This window comes from Dipodomys merriami, unplaced genomic scaffold, assembly GCF_024711535.1.
Source record: "Dipodomys merriami isolate MVZ:Mamm:240054 unplaced genomic scaffold, mDipMer1.0.p SCAF_266, whole genome shotgun sequence".
Lineage (NCBI taxonomy): Eukaryota > Metazoa > Chordata > Mammalia > Rodentia > Heteromyidae > Dipodomys > Dipodomys merriami.
In genome coordinates, this window is record NW_027204115.1 from 373050 (window position 1) to 394540 (window position 21491).

At 53.1% G+C, this 21491-nt stretch overlaps 1 protein-coding gene across 1 annotated transcript; it reads left to right on the forward strand.

Moving 5' to 3' along the window:
* The first annotated feature begins 4588 nt into the window (after positions 1-4588).
* LOC138837196 (arylsulfatase L-like) lies at positions 4589-21048 on the forward strand. Its single transcript, XM_070035959.1, has 10 exons — positions 4589-4597; positions 12916-13017; positions 13556-13685; positions 14731-14853; positions 15199-15625; positions 16806-16938; positions 17710-17844; positions 17933-18095; positions 18865-19077; positions 19726-21048. The coding sequence occupies exons 4-10, from the start codon at positions 14733-14735 to the stop codon at positions 20163-20165; spliced, it is 1632 nt and encodes a 543-aa protein (XP_069892060.1). The 5' UTR covers positions 4589-4597; positions 12916-13017; positions 13556-13685; positions 14731-14732; the 3' UTR covers positions 20166-21048.
* Positions 21049-21491: the final 443 nt, after the last annotated feature.

The window sequence follows — 21491 nt, forward strand, 5'->3', positions numbered from 1 at the left end:
TGTCTGTCTCTGTGTCTCTTTCTGTTTTGCAGTCTGTCTGTCACTCTATCTCTGTCCATTTGTCTCTATGTCTCTGTGTGTCTGTCTCTGTATCTGTCTGTCTGTCTCTGTCTGTCTGTCTCTGCCTCTGTTCATCTGTCTGTCTGGCTAGCTATGTCTGTCTCTGTCTCTTTCTGTCTCTGTCTGTCTGTCTGTCTGTCTGTCTCTGACTCCATTTTTCTGTCTGTTTCTGTTTGTGTCTGTTCATCTGTCTCTGTGTGTCTGTCTGTCTGTCTCTGTGTTTCTCTGTATTTTTCTGTGTCTGTCTCTGTCTGTTCGTCTGTCGGTCTCTCTGTGGGTCTGTCTGTCTTCATCTGTCTGTCTCTGTGTGTCTCAATCTCTATCTGTCTCTGTCCATTTGTCTCTCTGTCTATGTCTCACTCTGTATTTGTCTCTGTCTGTCTGTCCATCCGTCTGTCTGTCTCTGACTCCTTTTTTCTCTTTTACCGTTTCTCTGTCTCTATGGTTCTGTCTGTACGTCTGTCTGTCCCTGTCTGACTCTGTGTCTCTCTGTGTCTGTCCATTTGTCTGTCTCTCTGTCTGCCTCTGTCTGTCCATTTGTCTGTCCATCTGTCTCTGTCTGTTTCTCTGTCTATTTCTCTGTCTGTCTGTCTGTCTGTCTCTGTTCATCTGTCTCTCTGTGTCTGTCTGTCTGTCTGTCTATCTCTATTTCTGTCTGCCTCTATTTCTCTTTGTGACTTTCTGTCTGTTTCTCCGTCGGTCTGTTTATCTCTGTGTCTGTCTGTCTGTCTCTATGTCCATTTGTGTCTTTGTCTGTGTCTGTCTGTCTCTGGTTATCTGTCTGTGTCTGTCTGTCTCTCTGTCCATTTGTCTGTCTCTGTCTGTGTCTGTCTGTCTGTCTCTCTGTCTCTTTCTGGGTCTGTCTGTCTGTCTCTGACTCCATTTTTCTGTGTTTGTGTCTGTGTCTCTGTCTGTTTGTCCCTGTATCTGTGTGTTTGTCTGTCTGTCTCTGTCTTTCTCTATCTGTGTGTCTGTCTCTCTCTGTGTCTGACTGTCTCTGTTCATCTGTCTCTCTGTGTTTCTCTCTATATATTTGTCTCTGTCTCTTTGTCTGTCTGTCTGTCCCTGTCTGTGTGTCTCTCGGTCTCTATTTGTCTCTTTGTCTATCTCTATGTCCATGTCTGTCTCTGTATGTCTGTCTCTGTTCATCTGTCTCTCTGTGTCTGTCTGTCTGTATCTCTCTGCCTATCGCTCTGTGTCTATTTTTCTGTTTCTGTCTGTGTGTCTGTCCGTGTTCATCTACCTCTCTGTGTGTCTGTCTGTCTCTTGTGTTTCTCTGTATTTGTCTCTGTCTCTCTGTGTCCATCTGTCTGTCTATGTCTGTGAGTCTGTCTGTCTGTGTTCATCTGTCTCTCTCTGTCTGTTTGTTTCTGTCTCTGTCTGTCCATCTGTCATTCTCTGTGTCCGTCTGTCTCTGTATCTGTTTGTCTCTGTCTATCTGTGTCTGTCTGTCTCTGTGTCTGTCTCTCTGTCCATGTCTGTCTCTGTTCATCTCTCTCTCTGTCTCTGTGTCTGTCTGTCTCTCTCTCTGTCTCTGTCTGTCTGTCTCTATATTTATCTGTCTGTATCTCTGTGTGTCTCTGTCTGTCTCTATATTTGTCTGTATCTCTCTGTCTGTCTGTCTGTCTGTCTGTGTCTGTCTATTTTTCTCTCTCTGTCTGTGTCTGTCCCTGTTCATCTGCCTCTCTGTGTGTCTGTCTGTCTCTTGTGTTTCTCTGTATTTGTGTCTGTCTCTCCATCTCTGTCTGTGTGTCTCTCTGTGTCTCTGTCTCTCTCTGTTTATCTGTTTCTGTCTGTGTTTTGTCTCTCTGTCTCTGTCCATCTGTCATTCTCTCTGTCTGTCTCTGTCTCTCTGAGTCTGTCTGTCTGTTCATCTCTCTCTGTGTCTGTCTGTCTGTCTGTCTCTCTCTCTGTCTCTGTCTGTCTGTCTCTGTCTGTCTGTCTATATTTGTATGTCTGTATCTCTCTGTCTGTCTCTCTGTGTCTGTCTATTTTTCCCTCTCTGTCTGTCTGTGTGTCTGTCCCTGTTTATCTGCCTGTCTGTGTGTCTGTCTGTCTCTGTCTCTCTGTCTCTCTCTGTCTATCTGTGTGTCTGTCTGTGTGTCTGTCTCTGACTCCATTCCTCTGTCTTTCTGGCTGCGTTTCCTCTCTGTCTGTCTGTCTATCCCCCCTCCTCCCCCGCCCCCCCACACCCCCTCTTTCTCAGCTCTGTGCCCCCCAGCCCACAGGTCCGGCCTTTTCCCCTTCCTCTCCCCTCCTCCTCCTCCTCCTCCTCCTCCTCTTCCTCCTCCTCCTCCTCCTCCTCCTCCTCCTCCTCCTCTCTCTTTCCTTCCAGAACTTTCTCTTCGGCCGTTTCTCCCTCCCCCTCCCCAGCATCCCCCCCTTCCCCGCCTGGCCTGGTGGGGGGATTCATGGTCTCCCCATCCCCCTCTCATCGACCCCCACCCCCTCTTTTTCTTCCCTGATTCCCCTCCCTCCTTTTCCCACTGACACCCCCCCTCAGCCCAGGCTGTGTGGGGCGGAGCTGAGGCTCAGGCTGCAGCGTGGCGGGGTGGGGACATCTGGGCCTGGGCGGATAAAAGAGGAGCCCGCAAGCTGTGCTGTGCTGTCTGGAGATACAGGACAGAGAGACAGAGAGACAGACAGACAGACCAGGTGAGGGGGCCTGGACGAGGGGTGGAGGGGGGTGAGGGGATCTTGGGGTACAGGGGATCCTGGGAGGGGGGAAAGGGGGAGGTGTAGGGATTTGGGGGTTCTGGGGGTCAAGGAGGAGAGGTTAGGGGTCAGGGAGATGCAGGGGGAAACATGGTCAATCCTGGGGTTCCCAGGACCCCAAAGTTCATTGGGGGGAAAGCACAAGGATTCCTGGGAAGAGGGGGTCAAAGGCCCAGAGAGCAAAGGTCCTGGGGTGCAGCCAGCAAAGGAGTTCAAAGGTCAAGGAGGGGGGAGACAGAGGTCAGGGGAGGGCGGACACCTGGGACATGGGCAAGATCAGGGAGCCAAGGTCCTGGGGTGCAAAGTTCAGGGGTGAGGGAGTCAGGAAGAGGGGGAATGGGAAGTTCAGGGGTGCAGGGATCAGAGGTCACCAATCTGGGGGGTGAGGGAGGGCATCTGTCACGGGGGTCCTGGGTCCTAGGTTCCCCCAAGTTCAGAGGGGAAAAGCCCAGGGAGCAAAGGTCCTGGGGTGCAGAGTTCAGGGGGTGCAGGGGTCACAGGTCACAGGAATCTGGGGTACAAGGGTCCCAGGTCCCAGAGGTAATGGAAAACCCACCTTAGGGGTGCAGGGTGTCATGGTCCTCCTCTTCCTCCTCCTCCTCTTTCTCCTGTCCTCCTCCTCATTCTCTTCTTCCTTCTCCTCTTCCTCTCTTCCTCCTCCTCTTCCTCCTCCTCCTCTTCCTCCCCATCCATCCATCCATCTACCCATCCATCCACCCATCCATCCATCCACCCATCCTCCCATCCATCCATCCATCCATCCACCCATCCATCCATCCCCCCACCCATCCACCCACCCATCCACCCATCCATCCATCCATCCATCCATCTACCCACCCACCCACCCATCCACCCATCCACCCATCCACCCATCCATCCACCCATCCATCCATCCACCACCCATCCATCCATCCATCCATCTGCCCCTCCACCCATCCATCCACCCATCCATCCATCCATCCACCCATCCATCCATCCACCCATCCATCCACCCATCCATCCATTCATCCACCCATCCATCCATCTACCCATCCATCCATCCACCCACCCACCCATCCATCCACCCATTCATCCATCCATGAAGCCACGCCCCCTGTGGCTGGTCCAACCCATTCTCTTCCTCCTCCTTTTCCTCCTCTTCTTCCTCCTCCTCCTCCTTTTCTTCCTCCTCATTGTTATTACTATTATTCTCATCATAGTTATTATTATTACTGTTATTGACATTGTTGTTTTTACTATCATGATTGTTACTGTTATTGTTAATATGATGGTTATGATCATCATTATTGTCATGGTTATTACTATTATGGGTATTGTGGTTATTATTGTTATTGTTGTCATGATGTTTGGGTTATTGTTATGATTGTTATTGTTGTTATTGTTACTATGGTGATGGTTATTATTATGGTTACTGCTATTGTTGTCATGATGGTTGTTATTGTTATTGTTGTTGTCATTGTTATTATTATAGTTATTATTGTTGCCATGGTTATTACTATTATGGGTATTATGGTTATTATTGTTATCGTTGTTATTATTGTCATTGTTATTGTTATTATAGTTGTTATTGTTGTCATGGTTATTATTGTCATTGCTATTGTTATTATAGTTATTATTATTGTCACAATGGTTATTGTTATTGTTGTTCTTGTTACTGTGGTGGTGACAGTCGTTGGCATATTCTTCGCCAAGCCTTCCTTGTTGCTCAGGAGGCTGAGATCTGGAGGATCGTGGTTCAAAGCCACCTCCACCCCCTCTCCCCACCCCCCCCCAGGACCAACCAAGAGACCCGGATCTCCAGTGAACCCCCCAACCTGGAAAGGTAGGTGAGGAGCTCCGGCCCCGGGTTCGCATCCCGGGGAGGGGGGGCTGATGGAGGTGGGAGGAAGAGGAGGAGGAGGAGGAGGAGGGTGATGGGTGATAGGAAGCCAGGGGGAAATGGGGTGCTGAGTACTTAGTACTTAGTCCTGGGGAGGGGGGAGGGGGGATGGACAATGACAGAAACAGACAGACAGACAGAAGAGACACACAGACAGATGTAGACACACAGACAGACACAGACATGACACAGAGAGAGAGACACACACAGACAGACAGACCAAGATGTGCAGACAGACAGGGAGAGACAGAGACAGGACAGACAGACACACAGACAGACATACAGACAGACAGAGACACAGAGACTGAGAGAGAGACAGAGACAGAAGAGACAGACAGGCACAGACAGTCAAACTGAGCCAGGACAGATAGACAGAGACACAGAGACAGGAAGAGACAGATGGACACAGGCACAGACAGAGACAGAGACAGAGAGACAGAGATGGACGTGAGAGAAACTGGCACAGACAGACACAGAGAGACAGACAGACAGGAAGACACAGAGACAGAACAGACAGACAGAAGAGACACACAGACAGATGTAGACACAGAGACGCACAGACAGAGAGAGACACACACAGACAGACGAAGATTGCAGACAGACAGGGAGAGACAGACAGAGACAGGACAGACAGACAGAGACACACAGACAGAGACACAGACAGACAGAGACACAGACAGACAGACAGAGACACAGACAGACAGACAGGGAAAGACAGATGGCAGAAACAGAAGAGACAGACAGGCACAGACAGACAAACTGAGCCAGGACAGATAGACAGAGACACAGAGACAGGAAGAGACAGACAGACACAGGCACAGACAGAGACAGAACAGACAGAGATGGACATGAGAGAAACCGGCACAGACAGACACAGAGAGACAGACAGACAGAAAAGACAGAGAGAAGTGACAGATGGAGAGAGGTAGAAGAGACAGACAGACAGAGACAAGAAACAGACAGACAGCTGTAGACACAGAGACAGGAAGGGAGATGAACAGACATGGAGAGACAGCAACAGACAGAGATAGACACAAGCACAGAGAGACAGACAGAGACAAGAGACAGACACAGAGACGGACACAGACAGAGACAAACAGACAGAGACAGAACAGACTGACAGACAGACAGATGGAGACAGGGAGAGACCGACAGAGGTAGACAGACAGACAGACTGAGACACAGATGTGAACACAGAGACTGACAGGAAGAGACAGAGACAGGACAGACAGACACAAGAGACAGAACAGACACAGACAGACAGACAGACAGACAGACAGACAGACAGACAGACAGACAGAGATAAGAGACAGACTCAGAGACAGACAGAGAGAGACAGATGGACAGACACAGAACAGATAGACACAGGGGCAGACTGACTGACAGAAGAGTCAGACACAGACTGAGACAGACAGACAGACATCAACATACAGACAGACATGAGACAGAGACAGACAGACAGACAGAGACAGAGACAAGTGACAGATGGAGAGAGACAGAAGAGACAGAACCAAGAAGACAGAGACAGACAGACAGAGAGACCAATGGACAGATAACAGACAGAGACAGAGAGGCAGACAGACAGAGACAGACAGAGGGAGACATGGAGACAGGGGGAGACCAACAGAGATAGACGGACAGACAGACAGACAGATAGGGAGAGACAGATGGATAGAGACAGACAGACACAGACAGAGACAGAGAGACAGAGACAGAGAAAAGACAGATGGACAGAGACAGGAAGACAGACACAGACAGAACAGACAGACAGACAGAGGCGGATGTGACAGAAACAGGCACAGACGGACAGAAAGACACAAGAGACAGACATATGAATACAGAGACATACAGGAAGAGATAGAGATAGAACAGACAGACAGACAACAGAAGAGACAGACAGATGTAGTTACAGAGACGGAAAGACAGACACAGACATGAGACAGAGAGAGACACACAGACAGACGAAGATGTACAGACAGACGGAGACACACAGAACACACACACACAGAGACACAGAGACAGACAGATGGACAGAGACAGAAGAGACACAGACAGAGAGACACAGACAGACATGAGCCAGAGACACAGACATGACTGACAGACAGACGGAGACAGTTAGACAGAATCAGAAGAGACAGACAGGCACAGACAGACAAACTGAGCCAGGACAGATAGACAGACAGACACAGAGACAGGAAGAGACAGACAGACACAGGTACAGACAGACAGAGAGACAGACAAAGAGAAGAGACAAAAGACAGACAGACAGACAAACAGATGTACACAAAGAGACATACAGGGAGAGACAGATGCACCGAGACAGACAGACAAAGAGAACAGACAGACACAGGCACAGAGAGACGGACAGACAGAGAGAGACAAGTGACAGATGGAGAGAGACAGATGAGACAGACAGACAGACAGAGAACACAGACAGATGTAGACACAGAGACAGACAGGAAGAGACAGACAGACAGAGACAGACATGTAGACACAGAGAGAAGAAACAGACTCAGACAGACAGACAGACAGACAGACAGAGGACACAGATGTAGACACAGAGACAGACAAGAAGAGACAGACAGTCAGAGACAGACATGTAGACACAGAGATAGAGAAGAAACAGACGCAGGCACAGACAGACAGATGGGCAGACACAGAGGAGACAGATGGACAAACAGACACAGATAGAGACAAGTGACAGATGGACAGAGACAAGAGTCACACAGACAGAGACAAAAGACAGACAAGTACAGACAGAAGAGAAAAGAGACAAACAGACACAGACAGGAAGACAGACGGGGACAGACAGACAGACTGAGACAGAAGAAACCGACACAGGCACAGAAAGACAGACTGAGAAGAGACAGACAGACACAGAGAGACAGAGGCATGAGAGCCAATGGACAGACAAGAGACAGAAGAGACACAGACAGACAGACATATACACAGAGACAAAGACATGAGACAGACAGACAGATGGAGACACAGAGACAGACGGACAGAGGGAACAGACACAGACTGACAGACATGAGACTGATGGACAGACAAGAGACAGACACAGAGATGAGAGACAGAGCCAGACGGAGACACAGACACAGACAGGGAGAGATAGATGGACAGACAGAACAGACAGACAGACAGATGGAGACAGGGAGAGACCGACAGAGGTAGACGGACAGACAGACAGACTGAGACAGACAGGAAGAGACAGAGACAGAATAGACAGACAGACACAAGAGACAGACAGAGACAGAACAGAAACAGACAGAGATAAGAGACAGACAGACAGGGAGACAGACAGACACAGGCAGACACAGAGACAGAGAGACAGATGGACAGACACAGAACAGATAGTCGCAGGGGCAGACAGACCGACAGAGAGAAGAGTCAGATACAGACAGACAGACAGACAGACGTCAACACAGAGACAGACATGAGACAGAGACAGACAGACACAAGTGACAGATGGAGAGAGGCAGAAGAGACAGACAGACGAGCCAGGAAGACAGAAACAGACAGACAGACAGACAGACAGTCAGACAGAGGACACAGATGTAGACACAGAGACAGACAGACAGACACAGACTGAGACAGAAGAGACCCAGACAGACAGACAGACAGATGTACACACAGAGACACACAGGAAGAGAAACGGATAGAGACAGACACAGGCATAGACAGACAGACATAGAGACAAGAGACAGATGGACAGAGACAGAAGAGACAAAGAGACAGACAGGCACAGTCACAGACAGACAAACTCAGCCAGGACAGATAGACAGACATAGACACAGAGACAGGAAGAGACGGACGGACACAGGCACAGACAGACAGAGACAGAACAGACAGACAGACAGACAGACAGAGATGGATGTGAGAGAAACTGGCACAGACAGACACAGAGAGACAGACAGACAAAGAGAAGAGACAGAAGAGACAGACAGGGACAGACAGACAGATGTACACACAGAGACAGACAGGGAGAGACAGATGCACAGAGACAGACAAAGACAAGAGACAGACAGACAGACACAGACAAAGACAAGTGACAGATGGAGAGAGACAGACGAGACAGACAGATGGAGCCAGGAAGACAAAGACAGACAGACAGAGGACACAGACAGATGTAGAGACAGTGACAGGAAGAGACAGACGGACACAGGGACAGACAGACAGAGACAGGGACAGACAGACAGACAGAAGAGACAGACATGTAGACACAGAGACAGAGAAGAAACAGACTCAGACAGACAGACGCAGGCACAGACAGACAGATGGGCAGACAGAGGAGACAGATGGACAGACAGACAGACACAGAGACAGGCAGGAAGGGAGATGGACAGACACGGAGAGACAGACAGACAGAGACAGAGACAGACAGGAAGAGACACAGACAGATGGACAGAGACAGGAAGACAGACAGACAGACAGAACAGACCAACAGAGATAGACACAGGCACAGAGAGACAGACAGACAGAGACAAGAGACAGACGGGGACAGACAGACTGAGACAGAAGAGACACCAAGACAGATAGACAGAGACAGACGGACAGACAGAAACAAAAGACACACAGAGACAGACTGAGACAGAAGAGATCCAGACAGACAGATGTACACACACAGACGGACAGGAAGAGAGTCGGACAGAGACAGAGACAAGAGACAGATGGACAGAGACAGACAGACATGAGACTGGTAGACAGACACAGGGAGAGACAGAGATAACAGACAGACAGACGTCAACACAGACAGACAGAGACAAAAGACAGAGACAAACAGAGATGTGGAGACAGACAGATGTCAACACAGTGATGGAACAGACAGACAGACAAGATCGATGGACAGACAAGAGACAGAGATAGAGAAACCCAGACAGACAGACGGAGATGTACAGACAGATGGAGACACAGAGATAGACAGGGAAAGACAGAACAGACAGACAGAGAGACATGAGACCAATGGACAGATAACAGAGAGAGACAGAGAGACACAGACAGAGACAGACAGACAGACAGAGACACAGAGACAGGGAGAGACTGACAGAGGTAGATGGACAGAGACAGGCAGATGTCAACACAGACAGACAGAGATAAGAGACAGACAGAGACACAGACAGACAGGGACACAGACAGACAGATACAGACAGACAGAGATAAGAGACAGACAGAGGGAGACAGACATAAGAGACAGACACAGACAGACAGACACAGAGGCAGACAGGGAGTGACAGACCAGACAGACAGACATGAGACCAATGGACAGATAACAGACAGAGACAGATAGACAGAGACAGACGGACAGACAGAAACAAAAGACACACAGAGACAGACTGAGACAGAAGAGATCCAGACAGACAGATGTACACACACAGACGGACAGGAAGAGAGTCGGACAGAGACAGAGACAAGAGACAGATGGACAGAGACAGACAGACATGAGACTGGTAGACAGACACAGGGAGAGACAGAGATAACAGACAGACAGACGTCAACACAGACAGACAGAGACAAAAGACAGAGACAAACAGAGATGTGGAGACAGACAGATGTCAACACAGACAGTGATGGAACAGACAGACAGACAAGATCGATGGACAGACAAGAGACAGAGATAGAGAAACCCAGACAGACAGACGGAGATGTACAGACAGATGGAGACACAGAGATAGACAGGGAAAGACAGAACAGACAGACAGAGAGACATGAGACCAATGGACAGATAACAGAGAGAGACAGAGAGACACAGACAGAGACAGACAGACAGACAGAGACACAGAGACAGGGAGAGACTGACAGAGGTAGATGGACAGAGACAGGCAGATGTCAACACAGACAGACAGAGATAAGAGACAGACAGAGACACAGACAGACAGGGACACAGACAGACAGATACAGACAGACAGAGATAAGAGACAGACAGAGGGAGACAGACATAAGAGACAGACACAGACAGACAGACACAGAGGCAGACAGGGAGTGACAGACCAGACAGACAGACATGAGACCAATGGACAGATAACAGACAGAGACAGAAAGGCAGACAGACAGACAGATAAGAGACAGACAGACAGATGTCAACACAGAGACAGACAGACAGGGAGACAGACACAGACAAAGACAGAGAGATAGACATGGAGAGACAGATGGACAGAGACAGACAGACAGAGCAGGTCTTCCCGGTCTCTTTTTCCTTGTGTCTCTCGATTTCCTGATCATATTCCTGTTGGTGTTTTCCTTCTTCCTCTTCTGTCTCCTCTTCCTCTTCCATCTTCTCTTCCATCTCCTCTTCTTCCATTTCCTCTTCCTCTTCCATCTCCTCTTCCGTCTCCTCTTCCATCTCCTCTTCCATCTCCTCTTCCGTCTCCTCTTCCCTCTTCTCTTCCTCTTCCGTCTCCTCTTCCATCTTCTCTTCTGTCTCCTCTTTCTCTTCCATCTCCTCTTCCTCTTCCGTCTCCTCTTCCGTCTCCTCTTCCGTCTCCTCTTCCATCTCCTCTTCCATCTCCTCTTCCTCTTCCATCTCCTCTTCCTCTCCTCTTCCATCTCCTCTTCCTCTCCTCTTCCTCTTCCATCTCCTCTTCCTCTCCTCTTCCTCTTCCATCTCCTCTTCGATCTCCTCTTCCTCTTCCATCTCCTCTTCCTCTCCTCTTCCTCTTCCGTCTCCTCTTCCATCTCCTCTTCCTCTTCCGTCTCCTCTTCCTCTTCCGTCTCCCCTTCTGTCTCCTCTTCCTCTTCCATCTCCTCTTCCGTCTCCTCTTCCGTCTCCTCTTCCATCTGCCCTTCCGTCTCCTCTTCCTCTTCCATCTCCTCTTCTGTCTCCTCTTCCTCTTCTGTCTCCTCTTCCATCTCCTCTTCCATCTCCTCTACCGTCTCCTCTTCCATCTCCTCTTCCATCTCCTTTTCCTCTTCCATCTCCTCTTCTGTGTCCTCTTCCATGTCCTCTTCCTCTTCCATCTCCTCTTCTATCTCCTCTCCGGTCTCCTCTTCCATCTCCTCTTCCTCTTCCATCTCCTCTTCCTCTTCCATCTCCTCTTCCTCTTCCATCTCCTCTTCCATCTCCTCTTCCTTCTCCTCTTCCTTCTCCTCTTCCATCTCCTCTTCCTCTCCCATCTCCTCTTCCATCTCCTCTTCCATCTCTTCCGTCTCCTCTTCCATCTCCTCTTCCTCTCCTGTCTCCTCTTCCATCTCCTCTTCCGTCTCCTCTTCCGTCTCCTCTTCCTCTCCCGTCTCCTCTTCCGTCTCCTCTTCTATCTCCTCTTCTGTCTCCTCTTCCATCTCCTCTTCCTCTTCCATCTCCTTTTCCTCTTCCATCTCCTCTTCTGTCTCCTTTTCCATCTCCTCTTCCTCTTCCATCTCCTCTTTCATCTCCTCTTCCTCTTCCATCTCCTCTTCCTGTTCCCCTTCCTCTTCCTCGTGTCCATGTCCTTCTTCCTCTTCCTGTTCTTCTGATACATCTCCTTCCTCTTCCCATTCTCCTTCCTCTTCCTCCCCGTTGTCTCCCTGACCCCCACAGGTCGCCTCACATCCTTGAACCTCCATCCCCGGGCCTCCAACTTCCAGCCTCCATCCCTGGCCTCCATCCTTGGGCCTCCACCCCCTTGGACCTCCATCTCCAGCCTCCACTCCTGGCCTCCATCCCCAGCCTCCACCCCATTTGGCCTACTTTCCTCTATCCACAGGGCCTCCATCCCTAGCCTCCACCCTCCTGGGCCTCCTTCCCTGGGCCTCCAACTTCCAGTCTCAATCCCCAGCCTCCACCCCATTAGGCCTCCATCCCTGGGCCTCCATCCCCAGCCTCCAATACCTCTGGGCCTCCTTCTCTGGCCTCCAACTTACAGTCTCCATCCTCAGCCTCTACCTCTGGCCTCCACCTTCCTGGACCTCCATCCCCAGTCTCCATACCTGGCCTCTAACCCTGAGGCCCCCATCCCTGGACCTCCACTTTCCTTAGGCCTCCATCCCTGGGCCTCCATCCCCTGGGCCTCCAACTTCCAGTCTCCTTCCTCAGCCTCCACCCCTATCCTCCACCCTGTTGGACCTCCATCCCCAGTCTCCACCCTGGCCTCTAATCCCTAGGCCTCCTTCCTTGGGCCTCCAACTTCCAGCCTCCATTTCCCTGGGCCTCCACCCCTGGGCCTCCATCCCCAGCCTCCCCCCCTCCATCCCAGCCCCAGGATGGGGGGCCCCCGCCCCTGGGCCTCGCTGCTGCTGCTGCTGCTCCTGTGTGGCCCCCACCCAGCCCCTGCCACCCGCTGCCCCAGGACCTGCGCCTGCTACGTCCCCACCGAGCTCCACTGCACCTTCCGCAGCCTCAGGGCCGTGCCCCACGTGCTGGACCCCAAGATAGAGCGCGTGAACCTGGGGTGAGGCCTGGGGGGGAGGGGGGAAGGAAGGGAAGGAAGAGGAAGGAAGGAAGGAAGGAAGGAAGGAAGGAAGGAAAGAAGGAGGGAAGGAGGGAAAGAAGGAAGGAGAGAAGGAGGGAAGGAAGGAAGATGGAGGGAAGGAAGGGAGGATAGAAGGAAGGAAGGAAGGAGGGAAGGAAAGAAGGAAGGAGGGAAGGAAGGAGGGAGGGAAGGAAGGAGGGAGGGAGGGAAGGAGGGAAGGATGGAAGGAAGGAAGGAGGGAGAGAAGGAAGGAAGGAAGGAAGGAAGGAGGGAAGGAGGGAAGGAAAGAAGGAAGGAAGGAAGGAGGGAAGGAGGGAGGGAAGGAAGGAAGGAGGGAGGGAAGGAAGGAAGGAAGCGAGGGAGGAAAGGAAGGAAAGAAGGAAGGAAGGAAGATGATGATGAGTAATGATTCATTATTCTTGACCCTGACCCGGAAACAAAAGTCCTGCCCTCCCAGCGCTGGTTTTCAGGCTGGTTTCCTGATTTCCTCTTCCTGTCCTCTCATCTGTTGAATTAGGTTCAACCACATCCGGGTCCTGACGCACGCTTCCTTCTCCGGTCTCGCGAGACTTCAGCTGCTGCTGCTGCACGGAAACGAGATCGCGGACATCACCGAGGGCGCCCTGAGCGACCTGGGTGCACTGCAGGTGCGCAGGGAGCGGGCGGAATTGGAAGGAAGTGGAAGGAAGTTTGGCAGGAAGTGGGGCAGAAATACGCAGTGAAGTGGGGGGGGGGCGGGGGCGGGACATCCGGGGATCTGAGAGCCAACATCCAGGGTACTAAGATCCAACATCCGTGGACCTGATATCCAACATCTGGGGATCTGAGACCCAACATCCGGGGATCTAAAGCCCAACATCCGGGGAACTGAGCACCAACATCGGGGTACTGAGCTCTAACATCCAGGGACTTCATCTCTAACATCCGGGTTACTAAGATCCAACATCCGGGGATCTGAGCACCAATATCCAGGGCACTGAACTCTAACATCCGGGGACCTTATCTCTAACATCCTTTGTACTAAGATCCAACATCCGGGGATCTGAGGCCTAACATTCTGGGAATTGAACTCCAACATCCGAGGATCTGACATCCACCATCCGGGATACTAAGATCCAACATCCGGGAACCTGAGCCCCAACATCCGGGGAACTGAGCTCCAACATCTGGGGATCTGAGGGCCAACATACCCGAATCTGAGCTCCAATATACGGGGTAGTAAGATCCAACATCCAGGGAACTGAGCTACAACATCCGGGTAACTGAAGTCCAACATCTGGGGTCCTGATATCCACCATACAGGGCACTGAACTCCATCATCCGTGGATGAGGGCCAACATCCGGGATACTAACATCCAACATCCGAGGACCTGAGGTCCAACATCCGGGGAACTGAGGCCCAACATCTAGGGCACTGAGGTCAACCAGAGGGAGGGGAGGACTTCTCCGAGGATCTCAGGTTCAAATCCCTGAGACTCTGGGACTTCCCCCCTGAACCACCAGGAAACCGGAAGTGATGCCATATTGGTTTCCCCCGAGGGCTCCCAGGGCTGGGGTCCTTTCCACCCCGGGTGGGCAGGTCCCAGGCTATCCCAGACACAGCAGGCCTTCCCCCTGAAGGTGCTAGATGCCCCCTCCTTACCCAGGACGCCATCATCACTGACCTAGGGTCCTTCTCCTCTCTCTTGGAAGGCATGGTGACCACCAACGGGGCGCGCGTGCTGCAGTGGGCGGCCGTGTCTGGCGGGCTGCCCACTTCCGAGATCACCTTCGCCAAGATCCTGCAGCAGCAGGGATATGCCACCGGCCTCATAGGTAAGAGAGAAGTCATCCATCCACCCATCCATCTATCCACCCATCCCCCATCCATCCATCCATCCATCCATCCATCCATCCATCCATCCACCCATCCATCCATCCATCCACCCCTCCATCCATCCATCCATCCACCCATCCACCCATCCATCTATCCATCCACTCATCCATCCATCCATCCACCCATCCACCTATTCATCCATCCATCCACCCACCCATCCATCCATCCATCCATCCACCCATCCATCCACCCACCCATCCATCCACCCATCCATCCACCCATCCCCCCATCCATCCCCCCATCCACCCATCCATTCACTCATCCATCCATCTCTTCCCCTCCAGGCAAATGGCACCTGGGCCTCAACTGTGAGTCCCCCACTCACCACTGCCACCACCCCCTGAACCATAGGTTCGACTCCTTCTTCGGGGTCCCCTTCACCCTGATGGGGGACTGCCTGCAAGCGGAGCCCTCGGAGAAGCGAGCACGTCTGCAAGGGCCCCTGGACCTGGGGGCACAGCTGCTGCTGCTTTCCCTGCTCTGCCTGGCCGCTGGGAAGCTCACGGGCCTGCTGGGCCTGCGCTGGGTGCCCAGGGTGCTGGGCCCCGGATGTGGGGCCTTGCTCCTGGCCTGCACCTCCCGCCTCCTAGGTGTCTTCATGGTCCACGCCGACTGCTTCCTGATGAGGGATCACCAGGTCGTCCAGCAGCCTCTGAGGTTCGAGGCCAGCACGGGGCTGTTCTTGTGGGAGGCTGAGGCCTTCATCCACAGGTCAGCCTGGGGTCGGGGAGGGGGACAGATGCCATCTACTAGTTCTCTATAGTCAACTGGTAGACCTTAGATCCCCGGATGTACATCCAGTAGATCTCTATAGTCAACTGTCAACCTCAAATCCCGAATGTTCCACTAGGAGATCTCTATAGGCATCTGGTAGACCTCAGATCCCCGGATGTACATCCAGTAGATCTCTGTAGTCAACTGGTCAATCTCAAATCCCTGGATGTTCCATCAATAGATCTCTATAGACATCTGGTAGACCTCAGATCCCCTGATGTACATCTACTAGATCTCTATAGTCAACTGGTAGACCTCAGGTGCCCAGATGTATATCCAGTAGATCTCTATAGTCAACTGTCAACCTCAAATCCCCGGATGTTCCATCAATGGATCTCTAAAGACATCTGGTAGTCCTCAAATCCCTGAATGTTATATCTAGTACATCTCTATAGACATCTGGTAGACCTCAGGTTCCCGGATGTTCCATCAGTAGATCTGCAGAGACATCTGGTAGAGTCAAATCCCAGGATGTTACATCCAGTAGATCTCTATAGACATCTGGTAGACCTCAGGTCCTTGGATGTTCCATCTAGTAGATCTGTAGAGACATCTGGTAGACCTCAGATCAGACCACGATCAATCATTGGTAGTATTGATCAGATCATGATCGATTATTGGTAATAACTGTTCAGATGATGTTCGATTATTGGTAATAACTGATCAGCTCATGTTCAATTATTGGTATTATCGATCAGATGATGTTCGATTATTGGTATTATCGATCACATCACGATCGAATATTGGTATTATTGATCAGATCCTGTTCGATTATTAGTAATATCTGATCAGCTCATGTTCTATTATTGGTCATATCGATCAGATGATGTTTGATTATTGGTAATAACTGATCAGATCTGTTCGATTATTGGTAATAACTGATCAGATCACGATCGATTATTGGTATTTTCAATCAGATCACTATTGATTATTGGTATTATCGATCAGATCATGATCGATTATTGGTATTATCGATCACATCACGATCGATTACTGGTATTTTCGATCAGATCAGGATCGATTATCAATCATCTGATCGATTATTGGCAATACCTGATCAGGTCAGTTATTGGTGAGGTTATTGATGATGGGGGCGGGGTCTGACGTGGGTCCGCAGGCACCAGGCCCGCCCCTTCCTCCTCCTCGTCTCCTTCCTCCACGTCCACGTCCCGCTGGTCACCTCACCCGCCTTCTGGGGCTGCAGCTCGCACGGCGCCTACGGCGACAACGTGGAGGAGCTTGACTGGATGGTGGGTGAGTGCAGGGGGGGAACTGAGGCACGGTGCGTGGGATGGGGGAAACTGAGGCACGGGGGTGGGGTGAGCGGGATGGGGAAACTAAGGCACAGGGTCGGGGTGAGCGGGATGGGGAAACTGAGGCACGGGGGTGGGGTGAGTGGGTTGGGGGAAACTGAGGCACGGAGATGGGGTGAGCGGGATGGGGGAAACTGAGGCATGGGAACGGGGTCAATGGGTTGGGGTAAACGGAGGCACGGTGCACTTGGATAAACTGAGTCACTGGGCATGTTGGGGGTAAACTGAGGCATGGTGCACTTGGGTAAACTGAGGCACGGTGCATGTTGGGTAAACTGAAGCACGGTGCATGTTCAGGGTGAACTGATGCACGGTGCATTTGGGTAAACTGAGTCACTAGGTATTGGGGTAAACTGAGGCACGGTGTATTTGGGTAAACTGAGTCACTGGGCATGTTGGGTAAACTGAGGCATGGTGCATGTTGGGTAAACTGAGGCACGGGGACGAGGTGAGTGGGTTGAGTAAACTGAGGCACTGGGATGGGGGTAAACTGAGGCCCGGTGAGCATTGGGGGTAAACTGAGGCACGGTGCCTGTTGGGTAAATTGAGTCACTGGGCATTGGGGATAAACTGAAGCACGATGGAAATTTGTAAACTGAGTCACGATGCATGTTGGGTAAACTGAGGCATGGTGCATGTTGGGGGTAAACCTAGGCACGGTGGACGCTGGGGGTAAACTGAGGCACGGATCCATTGCCCCCCCCACAGGGCGACTGCTGGTGGCGCTGGACGGCGCAGGGCTGGGGCGCCACACCCTTGTCTACTTCACGTCGGATCTCGGTGCCTCGCTGGAGGCCCGGGCTGGGGGCGCCCGCCTCGGGGGTTCCAACGGCGTGCACCGAGGCGAGGGGGAAACTGAGGCAGGATGGGCGGGGCCTCCCACGCGGCCCGACCCCGCCATTGACCTTTGCCCTTCGCTCCCCCCTTGCAGGTGGCAAAGGCATGGGTGGCTAGGAGGGTGGCATCCGGGTTCCCGGGCTGGCGTGCTGGCCCGGGACGCTGCCTGCAGGGCGCCTGGTGCCTGAGCCCACCAGCCTCATGGACCTGTTCCCCACCGTGGTGCGCCTGGCCGGGGGCTGGGTTCCGGCGGACAGGTAGTCGTTCGCCGGCCTGGGTCCCCACGGGGTGGGGGGGAAGGGGAGTCATCCGGGGCCTCAGGGATCCCGAGGGGGGGAGGCTGAGGCCTGCACATCCGGGTCTCTGGGGGCTCAGAAGCCTACACATCCGGGTCTCTGAGGGCTCAGACCTGCACATCCGGGTCTCTGGGGGCTCAGGAGCCTGCACATCCGGGTCTCTAAGACCCAAGACCTGGGGCTCAGGCCTTGACATCCGGGTCTCTGGGGGCTCAGAAGCCTTTACATCCGGGTAACTAAGGGCTCAGGCCTGCAAATCCGGGCCTCTGAGCACTCAGAAGCCTGGACATCTGGGTCTCTGAGGACTCAGGCCTTCATATCGGGGTCTCTAAGGCATCAGGGCTGCACATCCAGGTCTCTGAGTACCTAGGCCCAGGTCTCAGTCCTGGACATCCGGGTCTCTGAGGGCTCAGGACTGCACATCTGGGTCTCTGAGGGCTCAGAAGCCTGCACATCCGGGTCTCTGGGATCTCAGGCCTGCACATCCGGGTCTCTGGGGGCTCAGAAGCATGGACATCAGGGTCTCTGAGTGCTCAGAAGCTTGGATATTCGGCTCTCTGAGGCCTCAGGCCTACACATCCAGGTCTCTAAGACCAGAGGCCTGGGTCTTAGTCCTGCACATCCGGGTCTCTGAGGGCTCAGAAACCTGGACATCTGGTTCTCTGGGATCTCTGACCTGCACATCCGGGCCTCTGAGCACTCAGAAGCCTGCACATCCGGGTCTCTACAGGCTCAAGCCTTGACATCCGGGTCTCTGGGGGCTCTGGCCTGCACATCCGAGTCTCTGAGCACTCAGAAGCCTGCACATCCGGGTCCCGCAGGGAGGTGGACGGCCGGGACCTGATGCCCGCGCTGCTGAGGACGGCGCAGGCCGCAGGCCACAACTTCCTGCTGCACTACTGCGAGGCCCGGCTGCACGCCGTGCGCTGGTTCAACCGCCCAAGTGAGTGCCTCAACCTCCGCCGGGCCCCAGGGCGGGGGAGGGGGCTGCATGCGAGCGCGCAGGGACCCGGATGCAAGGCCTGGGGTGGGAGACCTGGATGTGGGAATCCTCGGATGTGGGAATCCCGGGATGTGAGGACCTAGATGGAAGGCATGAGATGGGAATCCCCGGATGTAAGGTCCCGGATGTGAAGTCCCCAATGGGAATTCCCGGATGTGAGACTCCAGATGTGAGATAGTGGATGAGAATCCCTGGATGTGAGGCCCCGGATGTGAGATCCCGGATGTGAGGCCTCGGATGGGAATCCCCAGATGTGAGGCCCCGGATGTGAGGTCCCAGATGGGAATCCCTGGCTGTGAGGTCCCGGATGTGAGGCCCCGCATGTGAATCCCCGGATGTGAAGTACCGCATGTGAATCCCCGGATGTGAGGGCCTGGATGTGAATCCCTGGATGTGAGGTCCTAGATGGGAATCCCCGGATGTGAATACCCAGATGTGAGGTCCTGGATGGGAATCCCGGATGTAAGGTCTTGTGTGTGAATGCCCTGATGTGAATCCCCGGATGTGATGTCCTGGATGTGAATTCCCGGATGGGAATCCCCGGATGTGAGGCCCCGGATGTTACTCCTTTCTCCCCACCCCCCGCAGGCTGCACGGTGTGGAAGCTGCACTTCGCCACTCCGTGCTTCGACCCGCCGGGCTCGGGCGCCTGCCTCGGTTTCCCTGCCTGCGCCTGCTCCGGGCGGTGCATGACCCGCCACCGGCGGCCACTGCTCTTTGACCTGACAGCGGACCCGGGGGAGACCCGCCCGCTGCGGGGCCCGATGGCGACGCGCAGGCGCGTGGAGGCTGCAGTGGCCCGGATGCTGCGCACGTGCCGCCCCCCGCGCGGCCCCGCCCCTCGCCCCTGCACACAACACCTGGAGCCCGCGCCTGCAGCCCTGCTGCGTGCCCGGACCGCTCTGCGCCTGCGACCACCTGATCCCCGACCTCTGACCCCGACCCGGCCCCCAACCCCCAACTGCCCGGGGCTACGGCAGATCCTGGCCTGCGCCTCTCACATCCGGGGACTCACATCCGAATATTAAACATCCGGGTATACTCAAATACAGAGATTCCCACATCCGGGGATTCCCACATACAGACTCTCCACATCCAGGGATTCCTACATCTGGGGATTCTCACATCCGGGGATTCTCACTTCTGGGGACTCACATCCGGGGATTCCCGGGGATGTATTCACACATCCGGGGAATCCTACATCCGGGGACTTTTACACCCGGAGAGTCTCACATCCAGAGACTCTCACATCCGGGGATTCCCACATACTGACTCTCACATACGGTGATTCTCACATCCAGAGATTCTCACATCCAGAGATTTCCACATCCGGGGATTCTCATATCCGGGGATTCCCACTTCCAGGGATGCTCAGACCAGGGAATTCCCACATCTGGGGAAATCTCACATCCAGAGACTCTCACATCCGGGGATTCTCACATTTTTGGATTTTCACATCCGGGAATTCTCAGATCCAGGGATTCTCACATCCGGGGATTCCCACAGCCAGGGATTCTCACATCCAGGGATTCCCACATCTAGAGATTCCTACATCCCGGGATTGTCACATCCGGGGACTTTTACATCCAGAGACTCTCACATGTGGGGACTCTTACATCTGGGAACTCCTACATCTGGGGATTCCCACATCCGGGGATTTTCACATTCAGAGAGTCTCACATCATGGGATTCTCAGACCCAGGGCTTCACATATCCTGGGACTCTCACATCCTGAGCCTCTCATCCTGGACCTCCACCTCGGGCCTCCCATCCAGGGCCTTTCCCCAGCCTCCCATCCGGAGCCCTGTCACATCCGGGCCTCTCTCCTCTAGCTTCCCACACAATAAAACCTCGTGAGCACCGTACCGCACGGCAGGGTCAGCGGTCACGGGGGTCAGAGGCCGGGCACTGGTCCTGCCTTCCATTTCAGGTCATTTCCAGTTGTTGCTAGCATACAGGGCTGGTCCTGCCTTCCATTTGAGGCCATTTCCGGTCATTGCTATGGTATAGGACTGGTCCCGCCTTCCATTTCAGGCCACTTCCAGTCGTTGCTAGGGTATAGGACTAGTCCCACCTTCCATTTCAGGTCATTTCCGGTCGTTGCTAGGGTATAGGACTACTCCCACCTTCCATTTCAGGCCACTTCCGGTCATTGCTAGGGTATAGGACTAGACCCACCTTCCATTTCAGGTCACTTCCAGTCGTTGCTAGGGTATAGGACTAGTCCCACCTTCCATTTCAGATCATTTCTGGTGGTTGCTAGGGTATAGAACTAGTCCTGCCTTCCATTTCAGGCCATTTCCGGTGGGTTGCTAGGATACAAGCTTGGTCCCGCCCTCTCCAGGACGTCCCAC